The 25,503-nt window shown below is 45.8% G+C and overlaps 2 protein-coding genes and 1 pseudogene across 2 annotated transcripts; 2 read left to right on the top strand and 1 right to left on the bottom strand.

The window, feature by feature from the left end:
* Nucleotides 1-1,675: 1,675 nt before the first annotated feature.
* LOC123596834 lies at nt 1,676-4,116 on the bottom strand (annotated as a pseudogene).
* A 4-nt stretch (nt 4,117-4,120) lies between these two features.
* Nucleotides 4,121-6,870, top strand: LOC123598361. The gene is given in 2 exon segments (XM_045478487.1): nt 4,121-4,884; nt 4,886-6,870. Coding segments are annotated over 2 exon segments (1,830 nt in total). The 5' UTR covers nt 4,121-4,344; the 3' UTR covers nt 6,176-6,870.
* A 6,087-nt stretch (nt 6,871-12,957) lies between these two features.
* On the top strand, nt 12,958-25,503 carry HENMT1 (HEN methyltransferase 1). The gene is made up of 8 exons (XM_045478490.1): nt 12,958-16,381; nt 17,309-17,410; nt 18,672-18,782; nt 21,096-21,211; nt 21,812-21,946; nt 22,962-23,141; nt 23,800-23,998; nt 24,860-25,503. The coding sequence occupies exons 2-8, from the start codon at nt 17,387-17,389 to the stop codon at nt 25,283-25,285; spliced, it is 1,191 nt and encodes a 396-aa protein (XP_045334446.1). The 5' UTR covers nt 12,958-16,381; nt 17,309-17,386; the 3' UTR covers nt 25,286-25,503.

Raw genomic sequence — 25,503 nt, 5'->3', positions numbered from 1 at the left:
TATCATGTACTCCAGGAATATGTGGTTGAAGTAACATATTATTCCCACCCTTAAAGCACTAGGTAGTGCTTTAGGTAACATCGCTAATCAACACACATTTGTTGAAAAGCCGTATTCAAAACATGAAAAAAGATGAATGGCAATGCGTACCTTATTTTCTTAAGTGGTGAGTAGACTGCTGAATAATTTTAGCTTGTCCCCCCCCCCCATTTTTAAAAGTAATTCTACACCCAATGACCCTGATTCAAGAGTCATGTGCTCTATGGAGTGAGCCAGAGAGGTGCTCTAGCTTGCCCCTGCAACACAGCTTGTATTGGCTAGGTAGATTAGATGACTGTCCTGGCACAATTCTTTCTCATGCAATGTTTTCCTTACCTTGGACAATGTAGATAGCTAAAGATTAATGGTTTCTGACAGTACTGCTTTTGCAGCACTTTACACTTCTTTTAAATCCATTAACTTTTTTTTTTTTTTAATATCATGGTAAAATGTGTGACAAGTGGTGTGATTTAATCAGGAGCCATCTAATGTCTGATATGAAGAGGGGCTGACAAATAAACAAAGATCTAATGAAGACACATTTAACTCCTCTGCTATTTTTCCACAACTTTTCCTTTTTGGTGGCTTTTATTTTTATATTTTTTAAAGGTTTATTTATTTTTGAGAAAGAGAGCGCATGCATGCGAGCGGGCAAGGGCAGAGAGATGGGGGACAGAAGATCTGAAGCATGCTCTGTGCTGACAGCTGTGAGCCTGATGTAGGACTTGAAACCAAGAACTGTGAGATCATGACCTCAGCCGAAGTCAGACACTCAACCAACTGAGCCCTTTCTGGTGGCTTGTAAACGGCTTTTGTACTCAATTGGAACAGGGGAAAAAAACAGACTTTTGGTAACTTAAGGACCTAACCAACAATCATTTTTTTTTTCCAACAATAATTTCTTGAAGGCCAAAGAAGTGGCCAACACTGTTAAGTGGGGTAACATTTATCAGAGTGGGTCATTAGTAAACATTTACTGAACACAATTTTTCTATTTTTTAATTAAGTTTTTTGTTTTTGTTTTTTTGTTTTTTGAGAGAGAGAGAGAGAGAGAAAGAGTGGGGGAGGGAAAGAAAGTGAGGGAGAGAGAGAATCCCAGGCAGGCTTAGTGCTGTAAGTGCAGAGCCCAACATGGGGTTCGAACTCATGTACTATAAGATCATGACCTGAGCTGAAGTTGGACGATTAACCAATTGAGCCACCCAGGTGCCCCTCTCTCTTCCTTTAAAGAGTTAAAAACTTTAAGGGGTGCCTGGGTGACTCAGTTAGTTAAATGTCCTACTCTTGATTTTGGATCAGCTCATGATCTCATGGTTCATGGTTTGTGAGATTGAGTCCAACATTAGGCTATGTGCAGACAGCATGGAGCCTGCTTGGGATTCTCTCTCTCCCTTTCTGTTTGCCCCTCCTCGGCTCCTGTGTGCATGTCCTCTTTCTCTCAAAATACATAAATAAATATTTAAAACAAATCTTGCAACATGAGCAGGGGAGGGGCAGAGAGAGGGGGACGGAGAATCCCAAGCAGTCTCTGACAGTAGTGAGCATGACCTGGGGCTGGAACTCACCCCAACTGTGAGATCATGACCTGAGTTGAAGTTGGATGCTCATCCAACTAAGCCACTCAGATGCCCCAATGCTTGATTTTCAATCCTCTTTTCTCCATAGGTTTTTACATCTACTAAAGTTACCTCCATGTTTTTCAATTGATCACACCAGAAACTTGGTAAATATTTTGGGGGGAGGGGTGCGCCACAACTTATTTATGACAAATATTCCACATCCATGACCTTCCCCAGTCAGAAGTTCTTTGAGATAATGCTGTCTTGGCCAGATCCAGAATGGAATCATCTGACTGGCCTCTCCTGAGAATGGCCCTACAGATAGTATAGATTTTAAAGGGCCCATTGACCTGCCTTTCACCATTTCAGCCTCAGTCATGGTCATCTGGTTGGACACAATGATGTAGTTGCTAGCAGAGTGTTTCTGCAGCTTGTGCAGGCCCAGGAACTTGCCTGCATCCTTCTGCACATCCAGGTCACACCTGGGGCTACCACAGTGAGCAGAGGTGCACAAGGCTGGGAAACATCCCTGAGTTTTTCACCCCTTACAATCCACCATATCATTATGAAATTGTTAGTTTCACTGTCAAGGTAGGTTCGGACTCTGTCCACACCATTAGACTTTCCCTGCTGTTACAAAGTCCAGGCCTTTCTTGTACCTCTTCTGACTTACTGAAATGGCCTTCTAAATGGTCAGGATGTTTCCACTCCTAGGGGCCTCCAATTCATTCTCCACAAAACAGCCAGAGGGATTGCCTCTGGTCCAGTTCCCAGAGCCAGATCCTGAGACCGGAAGATTTATATGCAATTAATCTTCCCCGGGGAGAAGCTGTGAGGGAAATGGGGGAGCAGGACTGGGAGGAAAACAGGCAATATGCAATTTTGGGTCAAGTACTGTGGATAATAGCCTGATACCTCAGGGGAACTCTGCAGTATAAATTATACCCTATAGTTCTAACTTGAGGAAAGGAGCTGATTATTTATTTATTTATTTATTTATTTATTTATTTATTTATTACAGATTGACTCTTTTTTTTAGGTTTATTTTTTTTTATTAATCTCTATATACTAACACGGGCATCAAACTTATAACCCCACGATTAAGAGTCGTATGCTCTTCTGGCTGAGCTAGCCAGGCACCCTGAGGAAGCCAACTTTTATATATCCACACTGCTTAGTTGTGGGCAAATGCTACCTAGGGGAATGTAAATTCTCAAGATACTTCCAGCTCTGTGTGTGTGGGCAAAGTTGCTCTCACTCCTCAGGCAGTTAGCTAACATGGCTCATCTGGGTCTGGAGGATTCTCCTCTAAGATAGTTCACCCACATGGCCAGCAAGACAGGTTGATGCTGTCAGCCAAAGGGGCAGGGAGGGAGCAAGTTTTGGCTTCTCTCCCTGTGGGCCTCTCCATGGGGTTGCTTGTTCTTCCTCATAGCATGGCACCTGGATTCCAAGAGACAAGAGGTTGTGAAAGGGCGGGCCTACGCCGGCTGACTCTATCTTGTTCTGTGTCCTTCACCTTGACCACACCTCCTCCCCTTGAGTAACCCCCCCCCTCACCTGCCTAACAGGACTCAGACCCTTCCCCAGCCAATCGGCTGAGGCCATAGCCATTACCTCACCAACTGCCCCTAAGCCCCAATAAAACCTTTGTCCTTTTGAAACTCACTCTCTCTCCCTGGTATCTCACCGCTGCGTTGGTGCAGGTAGGGGATTGAGCTCAAGCTAGCTCGAATAAAGGCTCTTTTGCTTTTGCATCGGACTCGGCTCCCTAGTGGTCTTTGGGGATCACGAATTCTGGGCATAACATTTGGGGGCTCGTCCGGGATCCCCAAGACCCCCGAGGGACCCCCGACCCGGAGAGCCTGACTGGCCATGGTTAGTGTCTGTCTGTTTGTTCTGTCTTTTCTGTGTGAGCTCATTTCTGGAATTCTGGTAGTGCCCGACGTGGTCTAAGTGGACGCACTGGAGGAACACGGGCCGGGAGTTTTGGAAGACGTTCTGATCCTCCCTTCTGGAGGGACGTGGAATCCCCTCATCTGTTTTGGAGGGACGTGGAATCCCCTCAAAGGTCTGAGACGAGGCGGGTCGCTCCCGCTGGTCGGCGTGAGGCCGTCATCTTTGGAGGGACGTGGAATCCCCTCATTGGTTTTGGAGGGACATGGAATCCCCTCAAAGGTCTAAGCTAGCTTTCAGTTTTGCTTCCATGGAGTTGGAAGACTTTCTAGGGGCCCTCTGCTTGTCTGTTTTTGTGTTTCTCTGTTTTGTTCTGTGGACTTACTGGACGGACATTATGGGACAGACTCAGACTACTCCTCCAAGTATTATGATTGATCACTTTAAGGATGTGACGGGAAGAGCTAACAACCTCAGTGTGGAAGCCCGAAAGGGTCGGTGGCAGTTTTTTTGTTTTAGTGAGTGGCCAACTTTCAATGTCAGATGGCCACCAGAGGGGACCTTCAACCTCCCTACCATCCACTGAGTCAGGAGTATCATCTTTCGGCCTAAGACGGGCCATCTCGATCAGCTCCCTTACATTATCACTTGGCAGGACCTTGTAGAAGACCCACCCTCTTGGCTTAAGCCCTTCCTAGCCCCGCTCCCTCTGGAGCCAAAACCCATTCTTGCTTTGCAGGGGACAAAGAAGAAGAAAAGTCTTACCCAGCCTTCAGCACCCCTCTACCCTGTCCTACAGGGGGGTACTGAAGAAGAATTAATTTTTCCTCCCCTGTATAACCCCTCTAGGATGCCGGAAGAACACCATCCTCCCCCTCCGGGGGAGGCAGACGCTGTTCCGAGAGCGGGAGGTGGAAACGCTCCAGTGGGAAGCCCGCCCTTTACCAGACAAAGGGCTCAGAGGGAGCAATCCGCCTCCGCTGCCGACTCCACTATTCTGCCCCTGCGAGCCACCGGACCCCCAGACGCGGAGGGGAATCAGCCCCATCGCTATTGGCCTTTCGCCACTAGTGACCTCTACAATTGGAAAGCTCAGAATCCTAAGTTTTCCGAGAAACCGGCAGGGCTTATTGATTTATTAGACTCTGTTCTTTTTACCCATCAGCCCACGTGGGACGATTGCCAGCAGCTTTTGAAGGCCCTGTTCACGACTGAAGAAAGAGAAAGAATCCTCAATGAGGCCCGAAAACTAGTTCTGGGTGCAGACGGGAATCCCACCACCAACCAGGCTCACATAGATGCCTCCTTCCCCTTAACTCGGCCTCAGTGGGATTTCAACATGGCAGAAGGTAAGGAGAGGCCCCGGGTCTACTGCCAGACTCTAATGGGGGGGGGGTCTCCGAATGGCTGCTAGAAAGCCAACCAATTTGGCCAAGGTAGGAAATGTACAACAGGGAAAAGATGAATCTCCGGCTGCCTTTTTAGAACGGATCATGGAGGCATTCCGTACCTATACCCCCATGGATCCAGAGGCTCCGGAAAGCAAGGCAGCTGTTATCATGGCCTTTGTAAACCAATCGGCCATAGACATTAGGAGAAAATTACAGAAAATAGATAGACTAGGAGAAAAAAGTCTGCAGGACTTACTGGTGGTAGCCGAAAAGGTATATAATAACCGGGAGCCTCCTGAGGACAAGCAGGCTCATGCCATGGTGGCTGCCAGCAGTAAGCAGACTCGAGACCTGGCCAGAATACTACTAGCTACCACTGCTGACTTCCCCGAGGAACGAGACCACCGTCTCCGGCAGCTGGCAGACGACGCAAGAAAAGGTAAAAGAACCACCAAGGGGGGGAAGCAGAGGCTGCAGAAGGATCAGTGCACATACTGCAAGGAGATAGGGCATTGGGCCCGAGATTGTCCAAAAAGGGACGGCGGGAAGGGAAGCAAGACTGATCGAGTAAAAGTCCTAGAGCTAGATGAACTAAGTGATTAGGGGAGTCGGGGTTCGGACCCTCTCCCCGAACCCAGGGTAACTCTTAAAGTGGAGGGGACCCCTGTTGACTTCCTTGTTGACACCGGAGCACAACATTCAGTCCTCCGCACCCCACAAGGAAAACTAGCCAGCAAGAAGTCCTGGGTACAAGGGGCAACTGGTATGAGCCAGTATTCATGGACTACCCGAAGAACGGTAGATTTGGGAACGGGCTGGGTATCCTACTCCTTTATGGTAATAGCAGAATGCCCCTACCCGCTGTTAGGACGGGACTTACTGACCAAGATTGGAGCTCAGATAACTTTCAGACAAGGGGGGCCTCAGGTCACCGATGGCAAGGGCCACCCCATCCAGGTCCTGACCATGAAACTGGAGGATGAATACCTCCTCCACCAGGAGGCGCTCCCTAGAGAGAATAATATAGACAGATGGCTACAAGAATTCCCCTCGGTTTGGGCAGAGATGGGGGGGATGGCACTAGCCGCTCACAGGACCCCAGTCCTGGTAGAGCTCAAGCCAGGAGAGAGTCTGGTAAGGATCAAACAATACCCCATGTCTCAGGAGGCCCGGAAGGGGATCCAGCCACACATCCGGAGACTACGAAGCCTAGGGGTACTAGTTCCTTGCCAGTCTGCCTGGAACACCCCCCTACTGCCGGTCAAAAAGCCTCACACAAATGACTACTGACCGGTACAAGACCTCCGGGAAGTAAATAAGAGGGTCGCGGACATACACCCAACTGTTCCCAACCCATATACTCTCTTGAGCTCCTTGGCGCCCTCCAGGGTCTGGTATACTGTACTAGATTTAAAGGATGCCTTCTTCAGTCTGCCGCTGGCACCCCAGAGCCAACCCTTGTTCGCCTTCGAGTGGCATGATCCGGAGGAGGGCTACGGTGGGCAACTCACCTGGACACGGCTACCTCAGGGATTCAAAAATTCACCCACCATCTTCAACGAGGCACTACACGAGGACCTGGGTGAATAGAGAAGGGAGCACCCTGGCCTCACCCTTCTACAGTACGTAGATGACATCCTGATTGCTGCCGACACGGCCAAAGACTGTGAGCGAGGGACCCAGGACCTGCTGGCTACCCTGGGGGCCTTAGGGTACCGGGCATCCCCAAAGAAGGCTCAGATATGCAGAGAGAGGGTAAGTTACCTGGGATATATCCTGGAGGGCGGACAACGGCGGTTATCAGATGCCAGAAAAGAAACTGTCCTAAAGATCCCTACTCCCACCTCCCAAAGAGAAGTGAGGGAATTCCTAGGATCAGCCGGCTACTGCCGCCTCTGGGTTCCAGGTTTTGCTGAGATCGCCAGGCCCCTATATGAAGCTACCAAAGAGGGGAAAATATTTAAATGGGCTGAAAACGAAGAAACTGCCTTTAATCAGTTAAAAAAGGCCCTCCTAAGTGCCCCAGCCCTGGGCCTACCAGACATTACGAAGCCCTTCCACCTCTTTGTAGGCGAACATAAGGGAATAGCAAAAGGGGTTCTAACTCAAGCCTTAGGCCCCTGGAACCGCCCAGTGGCTTACCTGTCTAAGAAACTAGACCCAGTGGCTGCTGGCTGGCCGCCATGCCTAAGAATTATTGCGGCGACAGCACTCCTAGTCAAGGATGCAGACAAACTGACCCTAGGACAGGAGATCTGGATCACGACCCCACATGCCATTGAAGGGGTCCTGAAACAGCCTCCGGATAGATGGATGAGCAATACACGTATGACTCATTATCAGAGCCTCCTACTCAACCCTCCACAAGTGTGGTTCCACCCCAGTGCAGCCCTCAATCCTGCAACCCTGCTGCCTGACCCTGACCTAGGTGCTCCACTACATGACTGTGCGGGAATCCTGGAACAAGTACATGGATTCCGGACGGACCTGACCGACCGGCCCCTCCCCGATGCCGAGGCTACTTGGTTCACTGATGGCAGCAGCTTTGTGCGAGACGGACACAAGTATGCGGGTGCAGCGGTGGTCACTGAAACAGACACCGTATGGGCGGAGGCTCTACCCTCCGGAACGTAAGCCCAGCGAGCAGAGCTCATAGCCCTCACCAAGGCGCTGATGCTGGGAGCTGGAAAACAGCTTAACATCTATACAGACAGCCGTTATACATTTGCCACAGCTCATATTCATGGGGCAATTTATCAGGAGAGGGGGTTACTGACGGCAGAAGGACGGACTATAAAAAAACAGCAGGAGATACTTAACCTGCCTACGGCCTTATGGCTTCCTGCCAAGCTAGCCATCATCCACTGCCAAGGGCACCAAAAAGCTGATAACCCAGTAGCTAGAGGTAATCGAAAGGCTGACCAGGCAGCCAAGGCAGTAGCCCTTACTTCAGTCCCCACCATGACCATACAACTACCGGACCCGGGAGACCCAGTTTTACCAGACCAGCCCAAATACTCCCAGGAGGAGTTACAGCGGATCAAGAAACTCCCCATGGCCCAGGAGATAAAGGGATGGTGGTATACACCTAACAAGGAGCTCGTGCTGCCAGACTGGCTCGGAGTCTCAATATTAGAGCACATGCATCAGTCTACTCACATGGGGGCCCGAAAATTAAAAGACTTAATCCGACATGCCGGAATCAAGATTCACCAACAGGACACCAAAATAGAGCAAGTTGTATCTGCCTGCAATACCTGCCAATTCACCAACGCGAGAGCCACATCAAATAAAAAAGGAACCAGGCTCAGAGGCACCAGACCGGGAGCCCAATGGGAAGTCGACTTCACTGAAGTCAAACCAGGAAAGTATGGTTATAAATATCTTTTAGTATTTACAGACACCTTCTCTGGCTGGGTGGAGGCATACCCAACCAAGCATGAAATGGCTCAGACGGTGGCTAAGAAGCTACTAGAAGACATCTTACCCAGGTATGGTTTTCCTGCCATGGTAGGATCAGACAATGGACCAGCTTTTATCTCGCAGGTAACACAGGCAGTAGCCAAGGCGGTGGGGGCAAACTGGAAATTACATTGTGCTTATAGGCCCCAGAGCTCAGGACAGGTAGAAAGAATGAATAGAACCCTAAAAGAGACCCTTACCAAATTAACCATGGAGACTGGCGGGGACTGGGTGACTCTCCTACCGTACGCCCTTTACCAGGTTAGAAACACTCCTTACACTCTGGGTTTTACTCCCTATGAGATCATGTTTGGCAGGCCACCCCCTGTTATTCCCAGCCTTTGAGCTGAACTTATTGCTGAGTTTAAAGATCAAGAACTTTTTCTTTCCTTGAGAGGGCTCCAGAGGGCGCACGAGGACATTTGGCCGCGCCTCCGTGCCATCTACGAGGCTGGCCCAACCCCAACACCTCATCAGTACAGGCCGGGAGACTGGGTCTACATCAAGAGGCACCACCAAGAGACTCTCAAGCCGCGCTGGAAGGGACCCTACATCGTGGTGTCGTCAACCCCCACCGCTCTCAAAGTAGACGGCATCGCAACCTGGGTCCATCACACCCACGTTCGGCCAGCGGACCCCTCCTCGATCCGAAGGACTTCGTCACGCGATGGGCCATCAGTCGGGACCAACACAACCCGCTCAAGCTCAAGCTACAGCGCATTCGACCCACCTAATATTGGTAACTCTGTTAACTCTGCTTGTCATTGCTCATGCTGCCGGGAGTCCCCATGCCCCCCAAAACATCACCTGGCAGATCATAGACACCAGCTCGGGGACAATACTTAATCAGACCTCCCAGAGCCACCCCAGGGACACTTGCTTCCCAGAACTTTGCGTAAACCTCCAAACTCTGTTCCCCTTGTCACCATAAATGCAGCCAGTCCCATGATTGGGTCCCTAAGCTACGTGACAAGGGGGGAATGAAAGGGCGGGCCTACGCCAGCTGACTCCATCTTGTTCTGTGTCCTTCACCTTGACCACACCTCCTCCCCTTGAGTAACCCCCCCCCCCCCACCTGCCTAACAGGACTCGGACCCTTCCCCAGCCAATCGGCTGAGGTCATAGCCATTACCTCACCAACTGCCCCTAGGCCCCAATAAAACTTTTGTCCTTTTGAAACTCGGATCTCTCTCCCTGGTATCTCACCTGCGTTGGTGCAGGCAGGGGATTGAGCTCGAGCTAGCTCGAATAAAGGCTCTTTTGCTTTTGCATCGGACTTGGCTCCCTAGTGGTCTTTGGGGATCATGAATTCTGGGCATAACAGTTGAAGCTACCAGTTTCTTAAAAAAAAAAAAAAAAGTTTTTTATATTAGAGAGAGAGAGAGAGAGAGAGAGAGAGAGGGTGAGTCGGGGAGGGGAGCAGAGGGAGAGAGACAAAAGAATCTTAATTAAGCAGGCTCCAGACTTATCATGGAGCCTGATGCAGGGCTCCATCCCATGACCCTGGGAACACGACCTGAGCCAAAATCAAGAGTCAGAAGGTCAACTGACTGAGCCACCCATGCTCTCCAAAGCTTCTAGTCTCTTAATACCTGGGCCCAAAACTGGCATTCTGGTATTATATTCATTGGTAAAAATCATAAAACTTATTCAGACTCAAAAGGAGAAGAACTAGACTCCACTTATCGATAGGAGTGTCAAAGAATTTGGGTATCTTTTTTTTTTTCTTTAAAAAATTTGTGAGGTGCGCCTGGGTGGCTTAGTAGGTTAAGCATCTGACTTTGGCTCAGGTTGTGATCTCACGATTCATGAGTTCAAGACCCTCATTGGGCTCTCTGCCTTCGGCCTGGAGCCTGCTACAGGGGCTTCTGTCCCCCTCTCTCCCTCTGCCCTTCCCCTTCTTCTCTCTCTCTTAATAAGTAAACTTTAAAAAAAATAACAAATTTGAATTTGTGCATCTTAATTCCCCACCCCCATGCAAAAAAGGTGGTTTTATTAAAACACTGGGACAGGACCTGTGGGCAGGGAGAGCTGCCCTTCCATCTTAATCTGTCATAATTTTCCTTCTGGCCACAAGCTGTTTACATTCCTTTTATGTGCAAAATGCGATAATCTTCTCTTCAGACCTCTGAGTATTTCAATCTGGCATCCAGGATAACTTTTGGTCACTTATTGCAAGGCAGACTCATAAAAGAGGACTTCAACTACCTCCATTTTGACCTGTGAGTACATTCTAACTAAATTTTTCTCTCCAGCTTATCTCTTAACTCAGGCAAAAGACCCTGTAGGCAAAGCATCCCTTGGTGGGAACCAAAACTACCCCTCAAGGAATAAAGACTGCTGGGAGCCAGCAAGACCCTGAGTGATTGACCCTAACACAGTGCTTGACCTGACCTTTATTGCCCACCTACTTGTACCACCGAGCTTTGTCCCACATTTTCCTTGCAGTAACCTAGAAGTATTTTCAGCACTTTGGAGATGAGAAGTTAGTTAGTCCTCTGTTTCCCCAGTGTTGGCCTCATTGACATGAATTCCTTTCTCGTTTCACCAATGCTTGTCTCTCTGCCTTTGGATTTTGTCAGCAGTGAGTGGCCAAGCCTGGTCTGATTGGAACCCTTGTAGCCCGGTGTTCTTGCACACCCAGTTACACACCGCAGTTCCTGGACTTTTGTCTTCTTCACTCAAACCAGTACTTGGTCCATAATAGGTACACTCCACATAGTTATTGAATGTGTAATCTTATTTTTCACTTATCAACTGAAAAAATTTCCAAAGGTTAGAGAGTAATATTAAAAAAACGGTTCATGGGTTCAAGCCCACACGGGGCTATCTGCTGTCGGCACAGACCCTGCTTCAGATCCTCCGTCCCCCTCTCTTTCTGCCCCTCCCTGACTTGCGCTCTCTCTCAAATATAAACACTTAAAAAAGATAAAAGCACACACACACACTTATGTAGAATTTATTATTGAAACCCTTGTTATAGATGTGAATGCGTTCACCCAGAGACCTCCTCTTAGTTGGCCAAAGTCCAAGACTTTATTTTATAATAATAATAAGTAGCAACAGACAAAAGGCATCAAATCTAATCATTCTTTAACTTATCCAAACATTGTTTACTGAGGGCCTGCTATGTGCCAGGTAGACAGTGCTCTAGACACTGCAGATACAACAGCTAACAAAACCAAGTCCCTAGTAGCTAACATTCCAGGGGGAGAAAACAGACAATAAGCAAGTGAACAAATACTAGGCTATCAAATGGCAATTAAGTGCTGAGGCAAAAAACAATGCAGGGTAAAGAGAAAGGGAAGAGGGGTGGTGGAGAGAGATCTATTCGGCCTATTTGACTTAAACTCATTCTGAAAGCGTAGAGCATGGTCTGTATCTCAGTGGGACTTAGAATCTGGGGGCAGAAGTTAAGATGAGGTACAGTGAAAAAAGAAGATGACAAAGAGTAAGCCAAGGTATTGGCCACGGGAAGGAACAGATGCAACTGACAGCTTGAAGAAGTCAAGATTTGGTGATTGTCCAAATGTGGGAGGGGTGGAAATGGACAGAGCCAAGGAGGAGTTTCAGACTGAGAGTAGGAGACCAGGAAAATGATGAAATAGGCAAATTTGGAGAGGGAGCTGGACATGAGAATTCAAGTTCATAAATGAGCTGGCTAGCAGGTTAAGGCAAAAACTCTAGATCCAGGAATCCTGTACAGGCCATTAACTTAAATTCTTTAAATATTTTAAAATTGTGGTAAAATATAACACTGAAAATTTTTTTCCCAGTTTATATTGATTCAGCAAGTCTGTTATGCTGAAACTTACCATCTTATTTAAAAAATTTTAAACATTTACTTTTGAGAGAGAGAGAGAGAGAGAGAGACAGAAAGAGAGAGGACACACAAGTGGTGGGCGGGGGGGGGGGGGTGGGCAGAGAGAAGGAGAGACAGCATCAGAAGCCGGCTCCTCCCTGTGAGTGCTGAGCCCAGTGTGATCCTCGAACTCATGAACCATGAGATCATGACTTGAGTGGAAATCAAGAGTCAGCCACCCAACTGAATGAGCCACCCAGGTGCCCTAAAACTTACCATTTTAAATATATGGCTCAGTGGCATTAAGTATATTGATATTGTTGTGCAACCATCACTTCACCACCCATCTACAGAACTTTTCCACCATCCCAAACTGAACTCTGTATCCATTAAACAACAACACTCCATTCCTTCTTCCCCCCAGCCCCTGGCAACCACCATTCTACTTTTCTGTCTTTATGAGTCTGACTACCTTAAGTGTCTTATATAAATGGGCTCATCTTGAAGGGGAGGAAAAATAATGTTCCCTCTATCCTTCTGAGTTTTTGGCTGAGACCCCTGTAATAAAAAACATATTAAGGGGCCCCTGGCTGGCTCAGTTAGTGAAGCATGTGACTCTTGATCTTGGGGTTATGAGTTCGAGCCCCACATAGGGTATAGAGATTACTTAAAAGATAGATTAAGAGAAAAACAGACAAGTTTATTAACATGCATACCTCGTGTATACATGGGAGATACCTGGGAAGAATGAGTAACTCCCAGAGAAAGCCCAAACCAGGCCTTTAAATCCTCAAAAGAAAGATGTTGGGGTAGGGGTATTGGGGGAGGCCAGTTATGGGAGGTTACCAGGAAAAGCACAGTAAACAAGGGTGATTTTTTTTTTGCATTTTTTTAATGTTTATTTTTTAGACAGAGAGAGAGAGGCAGAGAGAGAGGGAGACACAGAATCCGAAGCAGTCCCTAGGCTCTGAGCTGTCAGCACAGCGCCTGATGCAGGGCTCAAACTCAAGGACCCGAGCCACCCAGGTCCTCCTTAAATGTTTATTTTTGAGAGAGGGAACGGCACAGAGAAAGGAAGACAGAGCATCCCTTTTAAGGGCTTTGCGTTGACAGTAGTGAGTCTGATGTGGGGCTCAAACTCAAGAACCATGAGATCATAACCTGAGCTAAAGTTGGATGCTCAGCCGACTGAGCCACCCAGGCGCCCCTTATTGAGCCACTCTCTTAACCCTGAGAATAAGTCAGTTAAGTTAAAGAGTTGTGCCTCATTTCATGAAGTGGTGTTGCAGGTGAGATCCCAAAGTTAGGCCATATGGAACAAGCAATCAGGATTTAATAAGAGGCATTTATTAAATTTTTTTTTTTAATTTTTAAAAAATATTTATTTTTGAGAGAGAGAGAGAGACAGAGAAACAGCACATGATCGGGGGAGAGGGAGACAGGCTCCAGGCTCTGAGCTGTCAGCACAGATCTCGACGTGGGGCTCTAACTCATGAACCGTGGGATCATGACCTGAGCGGAAGTCAGAGTGCTTAACTGACTGAGCCACCCAGGTCCCCCAGTAAAAGAAAAACAGAAGTTATGGGATAGACTACAAAGTGAGTTTTTGGGTGCAAAGGGGCAGTTAATTGAGAAGATTTCTAGATGCTGGGCTTGAAGCATCTTCAGTCAGACTGAGGAGAGGCAGTGGTGACCATAGATATTCCTGGGATGCAGTGTGAATGTCTCTGGTGATGTCACCAAGTGTTCTAGTGAACTTTCTGGTTTGGCCCATATAACAAGGCACAAAGGTTGTCCATACATGAAGTGTTGTGGTGACTTCCAAGGAATTCATATCAAATTAACCAGCTTTGGCTTTCAGGGCTTTTGGAAAAGGACACTTTGTGTTATTACTGATTCCAAGTCAGAAGGATGGGAGAAAACTGATAATGTTAGAGATATTGGATATTGGAGCAAACTAGAAAAATTCAAGATCCAGTCATTTGCAGGTAGATAACAAAATCTCAAAGACAATGAACAGGACTAAAATCTGATATCCATTAAAGTGTGCTACTGAAAATTATTTTTCCTTGTTCCCTTGCCCCCTTCCAGTATTTGTCCTTTTGTGACTGGCTTATTTCACTTAGCATAATGTCTTAAAAGTTCAACCATATTGTAGTAAGTTAGAATTTCCTTCCTTTTAAGGGCTGAACAACATCTCATTCCATATATATGCGACTTTTGTTTATTGATGGGCATTAGGGTTGTTTCTACCTTTTGCTACTCTAAATACTGCTGTGAATATTGGTGTACAAATACCTGTTCAAGTCTCTGTTTTCAATTCTTTTGCATATACACTGTTAATAGGTAAACTGAAGCATATTGACATTTTTAGGAATTTGAAAAGATTAATTCAGATCAGGTAGGTCATAACCACCGTCAGGAACTAGAGGAAAGACCTGTATAAGGAAGATGCCAAAGCAAAGCAGGGAAATTATTTGACTGGTTACAGCTTAACCAATTACCTTATTTGGGAAAGCCTAGATAGAGATCTGTTTGCTCTTGGACATTCTTAGGTTTCCATGTTTTAACCTTGAGACACTTAGAGGTTTAGGTTTGCTTATGTAGGGCTGCCAAGGCACTAGAGTCATCTCAGTCTAACGGCCTCCTTGTTTAATTAATTTAAAAATACCCAGAAGTGGAATTCACTCATTAACTTGTAAGGTTCTGTTTAAAAAAAATTTTTTTTTAATGTTTATTTATTTTTGAGACAGAGACAGAGACAGAGTGTGAACAGGGGAGGGGCAGAGACAGAAGGAGGCACAGAATCGAAGCAGACTCCAGGCTCCAAGCCATCGGCACAGAGCCCTGCGGCCGGGGTGGGGTGGTGGGGGGTGGGGGGTGGTTGCGGCAGGCAGGCTCGAACTCATGAGCTATGAGATCATGACCTGTGCAGGAGTCAGCCGCCCAACCGACTGAGCCACCAGGAGCCCCTGTACGGTTCTGTTTAAATTATACATTCTGTAATAAGGAATATGCTCCTCTAATGAAGACAGTCTGTTCACATTGCAGTTTTAACCCCAGGACAATAGGAACATCTCAAACAGTGAAGCTTGAGTTATATGCTTTTTACTATGAGACTAGACCCCTCAAAACACCAAAAACAAAGATTGTGTAATCTAACCTTGTGATATTCCAAAACCGTTAGCACCGTCCTTTGCATATTGTAGGTGTTGTTTGAAAGTACAGTTCTAATATATAATTTATGATATATCAGGGGATTATTAATTCATTGGTAAACACCAGCTTTTGAGTCTTTTAAAATGGAGAAAAAAATTTTTTTCCCAAAGGCGGCGGCTTCGCATCTCTCCCCTCCACCTCCTTAAACCCTTCCATCACATACAATAAAGAAATAACCGATTATAAAGTGTCAGGTTAAATGTCTGGCAGGAGAAGGACAGGATACAGTAACTTTTCTAGGAGATCATACAGTTGCATCCCCAGCATGCGTAAATTACCAGTTGGAGGTTTGGGGGCTGAAAGAACGTTCTTCTGGGCTTAGATGTTATTGGACCAACTTTACTCAGCCCAGAGTCCTCTCCAGGCCCCTGGGGATTGTTGTGAGGATCGGAGAGGCGGCTGAATCGGACACAAGCCGCTGGCCGGCTCGCGCTCCGCCTGGCCGCTCACCTTGCTGCCTTCCGCTGCCGCGGACCGTTTTCTGTTCTTTGCTGCGAACGGGGAGAGCCAGGAACCCAACAGCCGCCGGAGCCCGCCGCCCCGCTCGCGGCCCGCAGACGCGCCTGGGGCGCTGCCGCCTCGACTCAACAGTCTCGGCTCCTGGAGGGCCGGGGCTGGTATAGGTCGCGCGCCAGAGCGGGGCGTGGCGGTAACAGTGGTCTCTACAGAGGTTCCGAGGGAAGGCTAGAAAATGGCCACGGGACATGCGCTACAGCGGCCGTTTAGAGACGCAAAACCAACGCTTTGGAACCTGGAGCCCGGAGAGGAACTGGGCAGGGCGCGGGGCCCGCGAGCGCCACCTACCTTGAAGATTAGGGAGTACCGCGGAAGAGCCGGCGGCACAGGTGTGGGCGGTGCAGGTGTGGCCCCGGCGGGCAACGCCCCGCGGCGAGGCGGTGCTAGCGGAGGCTCGGGGGCGGGGCCCGAAGTTAAATAAATACAGTGGCGGCGCGGCGGACCCACTCAGTGTTTTCTGCGCTTTGCTTTGCTGCGGTCGAACTCCTTACGCGGAGGTAGGACGTAGGGGGTATCGTGCCCTATGCAGACTTTGGCATTGGGTCGCTTGGGGTTGGGGGTGGCTTGAGATAGGACTTAGTGAATAACTGAAAAGTGAGGTGATTGACATGCTTACGTTTTAGACTGAGAACCAAAATTTAGTTTCAAGTCCATCTAAATTGGATAGATGTTGAAGTGTTTAGTTTATCAATTACTTGGGACATTCCCCACCCCCCCCCCACCCCCCCGCCCCAGTTTGATTTTGGTCATGTGTGAGCAAGTGCTTGAAAGAAATTCAGGGGAGAGTGGTGCCTGGCTGGCTCAGTTGGTGGAGCATGGGACTCTTGATCTTAGGGTCCGGAGTTCAAGCCCCATGTTGGTTGTGGAACCTACCTAAAAATTTTGAAGTTGAGGGCTTGAATGAAATAGTCACAACTGATAGGATTGTTCAGTTTGTATCAACTTTAACAGGAACTGGGAAGAATGGGTGTTACTGCATTTAGCCAGATTTGTCCTAGTGAAAAGTCACTTGGGCTTTCTGTGCTTGTTTCTTACCCGAAACCATACTCAGTAAATTCTGTGGATTAAATGGTAATATGTAAAGAGAAGGGAGGAAGCTTGCTTTCTCCCTTTCCTTGCCTTTTTTTTAAAACTTAGATTATTTTTTTTTTTAATGTTTATTTTTGAGAGAGACAGGACGTGAATGGGGGAAGGGCAGAGAGAGAGGGAGACACAGAATCTGAAGCAGGCTCCAGGCTCTGAACTGTCAGCACAGAGCCCAATGCCAGGCTTGAACTCAAAAACCACAAGATCATGACCTGAGCTGAAGTCAGACGCTTAACTGACTGAGCCACCCAGGCACCCCACTCCCTGTCCTTGTCGATTAATACAGTTCTTTCTTGTCCAGGCTCCTCTTTATGAGAACTAATATTTTGTGTTTACAGAAGAGTCATTGCTGATTCATAGAACTTGAAGGAGAAATCTGCTTTTTGTCTCAACGAAGCTTCAAACTTGGAAACAAAATGGAAAAAAACAGCATGGAAGAGGTAATGCTGCTTTTCTCAACCTACTTGTATGAGTTATCTCCCTGAGAGGTATTGTGAGGTAGTTAGAAGTAAAATCCATCAGATTTAGTCCCTAACGTTTCCCAGGGTGTTGGTTGGGATTGAATAAGAATCTACATAGATGAGATTTCACATTGGTGTATCTGAAGTGGAATAATTTCTGGTTGTTAAGTTAAAATCTACATTAGACACATCTTTAAAAATTGTATATTTTTGAGAGCTACTGGGAGAGAGGCAGAGAGAGGGAGACAGAATCCAGAGCAGGTTCCTCTCAGCACAGAGCCCGATGAATTGAGGCATTTTTTTGTCTGAAGAAATTTGATTTTGGCTACGTGTAAGCAAGTGATTGAAAGCAATTTGGGGGTGCCTGGCTGGCTTAGTCGGTAGAATATGCCACCCTTGATCTCAGGACTGTGAGTTCAAACCGCACATTGGGCTCTGTGCTGGGCGTGAAGCCTACTTCAAAAATGTTTGCATTTATTCTGGATTAATCCAGATATTATGATTAATCATTCCTCATGTTAAAGAAATTCTGGCACTTGTAGAAGTGATTAACACAACTCAATGAAAAAGGAAGGCTATTCAAGGACTGAAATAAACATGACAGTAGGTAGGGAAGGTGGATTTGGGTTTAACTCCTATATTCAACAGTTTGTGATTTATAGCCTATGGGATTTATAGTCTATGAAGACCACAAGGGTGTCAGGGTCTTGCTAAGATTTAACAGGAATCGGGATTAAGGCAGCCCAGGGGGATCAGATTACAAAAGTGGTGGTGAGGAATTTGATCTGATAAGAGTTTAATGAGCTATTTAGGGTAGGGAATTTTTGTCTCAATTGACTTAGTAAAAACTGAGCTAATAAGCAAAGACTAGTCAAGGCTTAGTTAGAAGAGGTTTTAAGGAGCCTGACTTCAGTTGGGTCAAGAAGTCTTTGTCAGTCTCCTGTCTCCAGTCTTGGCAGTTCACTCCACTATAGGTCCCTTGTGGCTAGGAGACTTTATTGTTATTAAATGCATTCATTAGGAATTATGCTTTCAGCAGACTAAACTCTAGGAAAGCATAAAGCCAGATTCTCAAAAAATAGGAGAAGGCTTAGATGAACTGGAGAGGAAATGCAGTATCACATAGTGGTTGAAAGGCCAAGGTATTCTACAAAGTGACTGGGGAAATGAAGCTGGTTTTTCCTCGTGGAGTTTCTGAAGTTGGGCATGATGGAGAACACTTTTTTTTTTTTGTTTAAAGTTTCAGCGCAGCACTGTTCCACGCAAGAACGCGATCGAGTTCAGACCTCCATTATACAAACAAAGATACTTCTTTGTTAAAGATATAGTCAATCAATATAAACCAAAGAAGGTAGGTATTTTTCCTTTATTTTAAAATAAAAGTTTATCTATTTTGGGGTGCCTGAGTGGCTTAGTCATTTGGGTATCTGACTCTTGATTTCAGCTTAGGTCATGATCTCATGGTTTGTGAGTTCAAGCCCCACATCAGGTTCTGTGCTGACTTGTGGAGCCTGCTTGGAATTCTTTCTCTCCCTCTCTTTGCTCCTCCCCTGCTCGCCCTCTATCTTCTCTCAAAATAAACATTAAAAAATCTATTTTGAAAAGAGTGCGAGTGGGGGAAGGGCAGAGAATCCCAAGCACACTTTGTGCTGGAAGATCATGACTTGGGCCACCTAGGCGCCCCAGTATTTCTCTTTTCAAACACTGAAGAGGGTCTTATGAGATGTGTAGTCAAAAAATAGGAAAAAACTTAAGGATTTAGCAAGTGTGTTTAGAATATTCAAAGATTTGGTACAAGGGAAGGAAAGGGATTAGGGCCATAGGGAGAACCCTGACTGTAAGATCAACCGGTATCCCAGTAGTTGCGAAAAAAGGTTTTTGTATAAAAACTGGGTGTGGGGAAGTGGGATAAAAGGGTGGGTACAATTTAATTCCCCTGAGGCTATCCTGTTTTCTAGGAGGGATTCCTTGAGTAGAGGCTGCCTTCAAGTTAAGGTGTGTGTGGGAAGAAAAGCTTTAGCTAGTTGGGCTAACAAGAAATTGGGTATACTATAGAAGCACAGTTTAAAGCTGCTAAGACTGTAATTTGCTCTCTGGGATTAGGTTTTTTAAGTGCTTGCTATGTAACCCTTCTCCCCCATAGGTGTGCCTGCTTCAGAAAAGAAAATTACTGATTGTGGCCAGGGCACAACATTGTGGTTTACCTAAAACATTGAAGGAAATGATTTTGCAGTCAAACACATTTGAGGACTGAGTATAGGTTGAATATGCCTTATTTTTTAAAGTTTATATTGATAGAGGTGCCTGGAGGCTCAATAGGATAAGCATCTGACTCTTGATTTCAGCTCAGGTCATGATCTCACAAGGTTCCTGAGTTTGAGCCCCACACCAGGCTCTGTGCTGACGGCATAGAGCCTGCTTGGGATTCTCTCTCCCTCTTTCTGCAGATCCCCTGCTCACATGCTCTCTCACCCTCAAGCGTTAGAAAAAAAGTATTTTGAGAGTGAGCAGGGGAGGGGCAGGAGAGGGAGAGAGAGCCTGAGTGGGGTAGAGGCTGAGAGAGGGAGAGAATCCCAAGCAGTCTCTCCATTGTCAGCACAGAGCCTGCCACCCAGGCTCCCCTAAATGTGCCTTTATTACTAAAGTATAGTTGTATTCCCCTTTTCCAGAGGAGAATTAGTGGCTTTTTGTTCGTTTTTTAAATATTTTTAACTTAATTTTTGAAAGAGTCCTGGAGAGCGGGAGAGGCCCAGGAGACAGGATCCAAAGCAGGCTCTGCGCAGTGAGCACAGAGCCTGATGCTGGGCTCAAGAATTCAACTGTGACTGAGCCACCCAGGCACCCCCTTAGTGGTTTTTTTTGAAAGCATCCTGGTAACTGCTGTAATGGAGAGTTTATGTAATCTACGTTTTCTAACGGGATGAATTTTGAGGTAAACTTTAGTCTGTTTTTTAAACCCTTTGGAAACCTTTTTGTGCATTTTAAGATATATGGAATCTTTCCTGTCTGAGTATCCAGAAATAGTTCAAATCCCCAGATATCCCCTTTAGACTGGATTAGAGCCAATTAGCTACACTAGAAGCTGATTTGGGGTATCTTTGGTATCGGGTACCTTTAAATGTCATTAAATTTTTATCTTAATTTCCTTTTCCTAAAGTGGCAATCAGAAATTTAGGTGATACAGCTGTGGTAAATGAAGACTTTAGGGCATGATTAAAAAATCCATTTAAGAGTACATAACATTCACAATAAGGGGAATAGGTTAACAAGACTGTGGATAAATTATAAAGCACTGGTAAAGATCAGGCTCTGTCCTGATGTTTGGTAGGCACCCTTTTTTTGTGTTAATTATGAAGCTCAGAGGTATGAAGTTTGTATAGGGTACCTGCTTGCCATGTGTGGTGTCCCTGTGCCAGGCCCCTAGGATGCTCTTGATACTCAACCTGAATTAGAATTTACTTGTAACAATCCACAAATCTGCCTCACTGCCAACCCATCTAATATCTCAGATTAATTTCCTTTTTGTGTACCTTTTTTCTACCAAAAAAGATCTCGGCATAGTGGTTTATTATATTGTAATTTATTTCTAATACCCAGTTTCCTTTAAAGGCTTTGGTCATATTTGACTTCTGGCTATGTCTTCAATGTTCTATTTCATCTGTAGGTTGCAGACTTGGGGTGTGGTAACGCCACACTCTTATGCATGCTGAAATTCCATAGTTGTGTTCAAGAACTTGTTGGAGTAGATCTCCTCATGGATCGTCTATTAGATTGGAACAGGTAATTCACGTGGCAAAATGTTAAATTTCTTTCTTTTTTAAAAAAGTTTATTTTATTTTGAGAGAGTGGGAGTTGGGGAGGGGAAGAGGGGGAGAGGGTCCCGGGCAGGCTCTGAACTGTGTGGAGTCCCACACGGAGCTTGAACTCACAAACTGAGATCATGACCTGATCCGAAACCAAGGGTGGGACGCTTTACCCAGCCTCCCACGTGCCTCTAAATCTAATTTCTTTAATGCTGGACCTCAAGGCAACTCATTACAGAGGATTTAAGTTGCCCCAGGTCTTTTAATTTAATTCAAGGCAGAGCAGCTCTCTGGTCTCTCTCTTGTACACATTTTTTCAGGAATGAATGTTTTTCCTCTACAGAACAAAAATTTGAAATCACTGATCCAAAGGGAGTGGGAAGACCAAAAATATTGAGCAACAGCAATATTCAAAATCTTGTTCTCATTGGCCAATTTTGAGAGGAAGTTACCCCTATGCTTAATACATCAAGTCATGGAAAACTGATATAGGGAGATAATCATCAAAAGATCAGATTTATAGCTGGTGAGATATTCTAAATTAGAGTGTTCAAATGTTCCTTCTATATTTTTGCAGTGATAAGTTGTCTCCATCAATAGGGGATCATTTAGGTCCTAGGGACCTAGATTTGAGTATTGTCTTGTATCGTGGCTCTGCTGTAGAGAAAGACTCCCGCTTGCTTGGATTTGACTTGATAACATGTATTGAATTGTAAGTATTCTTACTGTGTTGAAGTTATTAGAAAAGTGTGAATTAATCTCCGTAAATTAGTGTCCTAACTAGATTTAAGTCCTCTTAATTCAGATTTGTAAAGTATATGCTTGACAGTTTGGACTGGCTTTTTACTAGCATGTTTTGGGGCTTTAATTCAGAAATTTCAAATTTACAGGTAAGCTGCAAGCAGTGCCAGGATCACCCTTTATGCAGATTCACCTATCAATTTTCTCCCCTACCCTTTTCTGAATTATTTAAGGGTAGGTTTTACCCATCATAGCCTTTTGCCCCAAATTCAGAATGTATTTAAAAGCAGGGGTGTTAAATAATGAGTCCCCCTCACCTCACTTTTAACAAGAATACTCATGTTTTGGCTCTTGGTGATTATGCCTTCCTGGAATACTGTAGAACGGTATTTGGGTCCTTCTCCGGGCTTCCATTCACAGAGGCCCAACGTCCATTTGTCTCTCCCCAGTGATGCTAATTTTGATAACTCCCCCAGTCAAGGTATATGTTCCTACTGGCTGCCTGTATTGGCAGTTGATCTTGTCCTTGGGTGTGGGTAGACAACTCTACTGGGATCTGCTGCTGAAGCCCACAACTTATTTAAGACATTCTGGTCTTATGGCCCTGCAGGGCTCCTGGGGAGCTTGCCAGTCTCCCCTTGCATGCTTGAATCCATTGTTCATTGTTGGTGCTGCAGACTTCACATGTAGTCTCTGGCACTTGGCTATTCATCCCGGTGTCTGGGTTTGTCTGTTTTCTCATTACACATTCACTGTCCTGGTTGGTCTACCACAGAAGTGGTTGTATTTGCATCCTGCCAGGGAGCGGGCAACATGGCTGATGTGCAGAGTGAGAATATATGAATAGTTGATTTTTAGGTCATGTAAGTACTATTATATATTCAGAGAGGGGATAAATCAGTGTAGAGATAGAAAGTGTTTGCTAAATCAACTAGGAAAATAATTGCAAGAGAACTTCATTCTGTCCTTCCCATTAACCATTTCAGAATAGAACATTTGGATTCAGAAGATCTGGCCAAGTTTCCTGAAGTCGTATTTGGGTACTTTTCTCCAGGCATGGTTGTCATCAGCACACCAAACTCAGATTTCAATCCCCTGTTTCCAGCATCGACCTTTAGAAATTCAGATCACAAGTTTGAGTGGAACCAAACGCAGTTTCAACACTGGTGATTTCATAAAGTGCTTCTTTGTTTTTCTGGGGGGCGGGGGACCCAACAGGAGTTTAAAGTACTATGAAGTCAATCTTGACCCCTATACATTACTGAAATTATTTTATCATAATAAAATTCCCAGGATGCAGCTTAGCAATTAATAAGATCCTAAAGGGACCAGCATATTTCTGCAAAATAAATGGGGGAGTTTATTTTTTATGTCCCACAGGCAAGTGTGGAAAAATGGGGTGCACCAGGTGCTTTTTTATATGAGAACATTAGGAGTATCTGTGTGGAGGAAACAGAACAGAGTGTGGGGAGGTGAAGATGTGCTTCATGCCCTCATGTGCAGGGGTGTTTCCTCCCAGGGGCTTGAAGGGTGGTCATGTTTCCGGCATAACTGCAAACCCTAACAGGTGTTGGGACTGTAGTCATCATGGTCTTATTTACTCCTAAATTCTCCGTAACTTTCCCTTTCTGTCATTGTGATCACTTGGAAACTGACACTCATTATCCTAAAGCCCCTCAGAAGTAAGCAAAACCTGTGATTTGGCACTATCTGGTGCTGTAAGAATTTGCAACAAAAGTATTTTAGTTGTATTTACGCTCTATTCTAGTGGAGATTCTTTAACAGAACCTCTAAGTTTCAGAAGATGGTTTCTTGTGATTTCAGGGCTTCAAATGTGGCAAAACTCTATAGTTACACTGTAGAGTTTACTGGTGTGGGTGCTCCACCACCATGGGCTAAGCATGTTGGATACTGTACCCAGATAGGGATCTTCAAGAAAAAGCAACCGGATCCTGGCAGCTGGATCCTGGCAAAACCAACTGGATCCCGCGTTTCAGAGCCAGAGGAACATGCTTATCAAGTTGTGAGTATTCTTTGTGAGGTAGCTACCGGGGCAAAAAGCACATAGATTAGGATGGTTAATTACAGTGGGTACAGAGTCCCCACTGTAGAGATAAGTCTAAATGACCTTATTTTGAGATTGACCCTAGGAAGATCCTTCATGCTCACAAATGGTGTCAGAGTTGGTCTACTGCAGTCCCGGAGACCACCTGGCCTTTTGCCATATCTCAATGTGCACCACAGAGAAAGATCTGGAATCCTAGAAAGCTTCCAAGCGGTTGGGCCAGCTACCTCCCCATTGTAATCTGTCAGGATCAGCAGCAGGAAAGAGGAATGCCAGCAGACTTCCTCCACAGCGTGGCTCAGGAAATGACTGTTGGCAGCTGAGCCTCTAAGCTTAAGCTTCTTAGACCCTTTTGGTTGGGTTCAGGAGGAATGGTGAAGAATAAACAACACATTTCCCTTTTTTTTTTTTTTTTTTTTAACGTTTATTTTTGAGACAGAGCATGAACAGGGGAGGGTCAGAGAGAGAGGGAGACACAGAATCCGAAACAGGCTCCAGGCTCCGAGCTGTCAGCACAGAGCCCGACGCGGGGCTCGAACTCACGGACTGTGAGATCATGACCTGAGCCGAAGTCAGCCGCTCAACCGACTGAGCCACCCAGGCGCCCCAACACATTTCCCTTTTAACAATTTTTCTTTGCCTTTTTCCCTCTAATATCAAGTACAGGAACATTGGGTTAGTGTGAATTTGTGAATAGTGTGACTTGGTGGTGGCTTTTGTGACTTTGATCTTGATAATTAGAATTTTTAAAAGCAGATCAGATAATGTCTGTCAGTAGTTTGATTCCCATTATACTGTGGCATTTTGATTTGCCTTCAGGTTTTTACAGCCTCATTCCCGAGTTTACAGCAAAAACACTTCCTCCTGTTTGTATTGTGTACGGAGGTGTTAAAAGAGGTCGAAGCCATAAGACAGAAGTATGTCTGGATTATGAAGAGAAAGGAATCCAGTGAACCCGAGTCAGAAGAAGACACTGACAGTGGCTTGGTCAGACGGCCCGGATTATTCCTCACCGATGCCCAAGTAGCCCAAATAGAGAAGTCCCCCAAACCCTACTCTGTGGGAAAGAGGTTTTATGTACCCCTGAAAAGACTTATTGGTTATCCGAAGGTGAACCGCTTGGTTGCTGATGTGTCCACGCTGAGAACACTCCTTGCTGAAGGAATTCCAATGCGACTGAACAGAGCTCATACTTCAGTGCAGATCGACTTGGACCCTTACGATTACCCTCACGATTACCGTTAGTGAGCGGGAGCTATCTTTATGTCCTAAAATTCATGATTTTAAGGATAGTTAGGCTCATTTAGAAAATTATAGTCATAACATAGGTAGCTTAGTTTTGATATTAACCTCGTTACGTGTTTTTTTAAATGCTTTTTTTGGTGGATGGTGTAAGTTCACAGTGTGCGTGTTCAGGTTTTTTTGTTAGACGCATGTTGATGTGACATTAAAATTTTTAAAAA

The sequence above is a fragment of the Leopardus geoffroyi genome, chromosome C1 (assembly GCF_018350155.1).
Source record: "Leopardus geoffroyi isolate Oge1 chromosome C1, O.geoffroyi_Oge1_pat1.0, whole genome shotgun sequence".
Taxonomy (NCBI): Eukaryota; Metazoa; Chordata; class Mammalia; order Carnivora; family Felidae; genus Leopardus; species Leopardus geoffroyi.
Note: the sequence above shows the minus strand (reverse complement) of the source record. Positions and strands in the feature narration are given on the sequence as shown.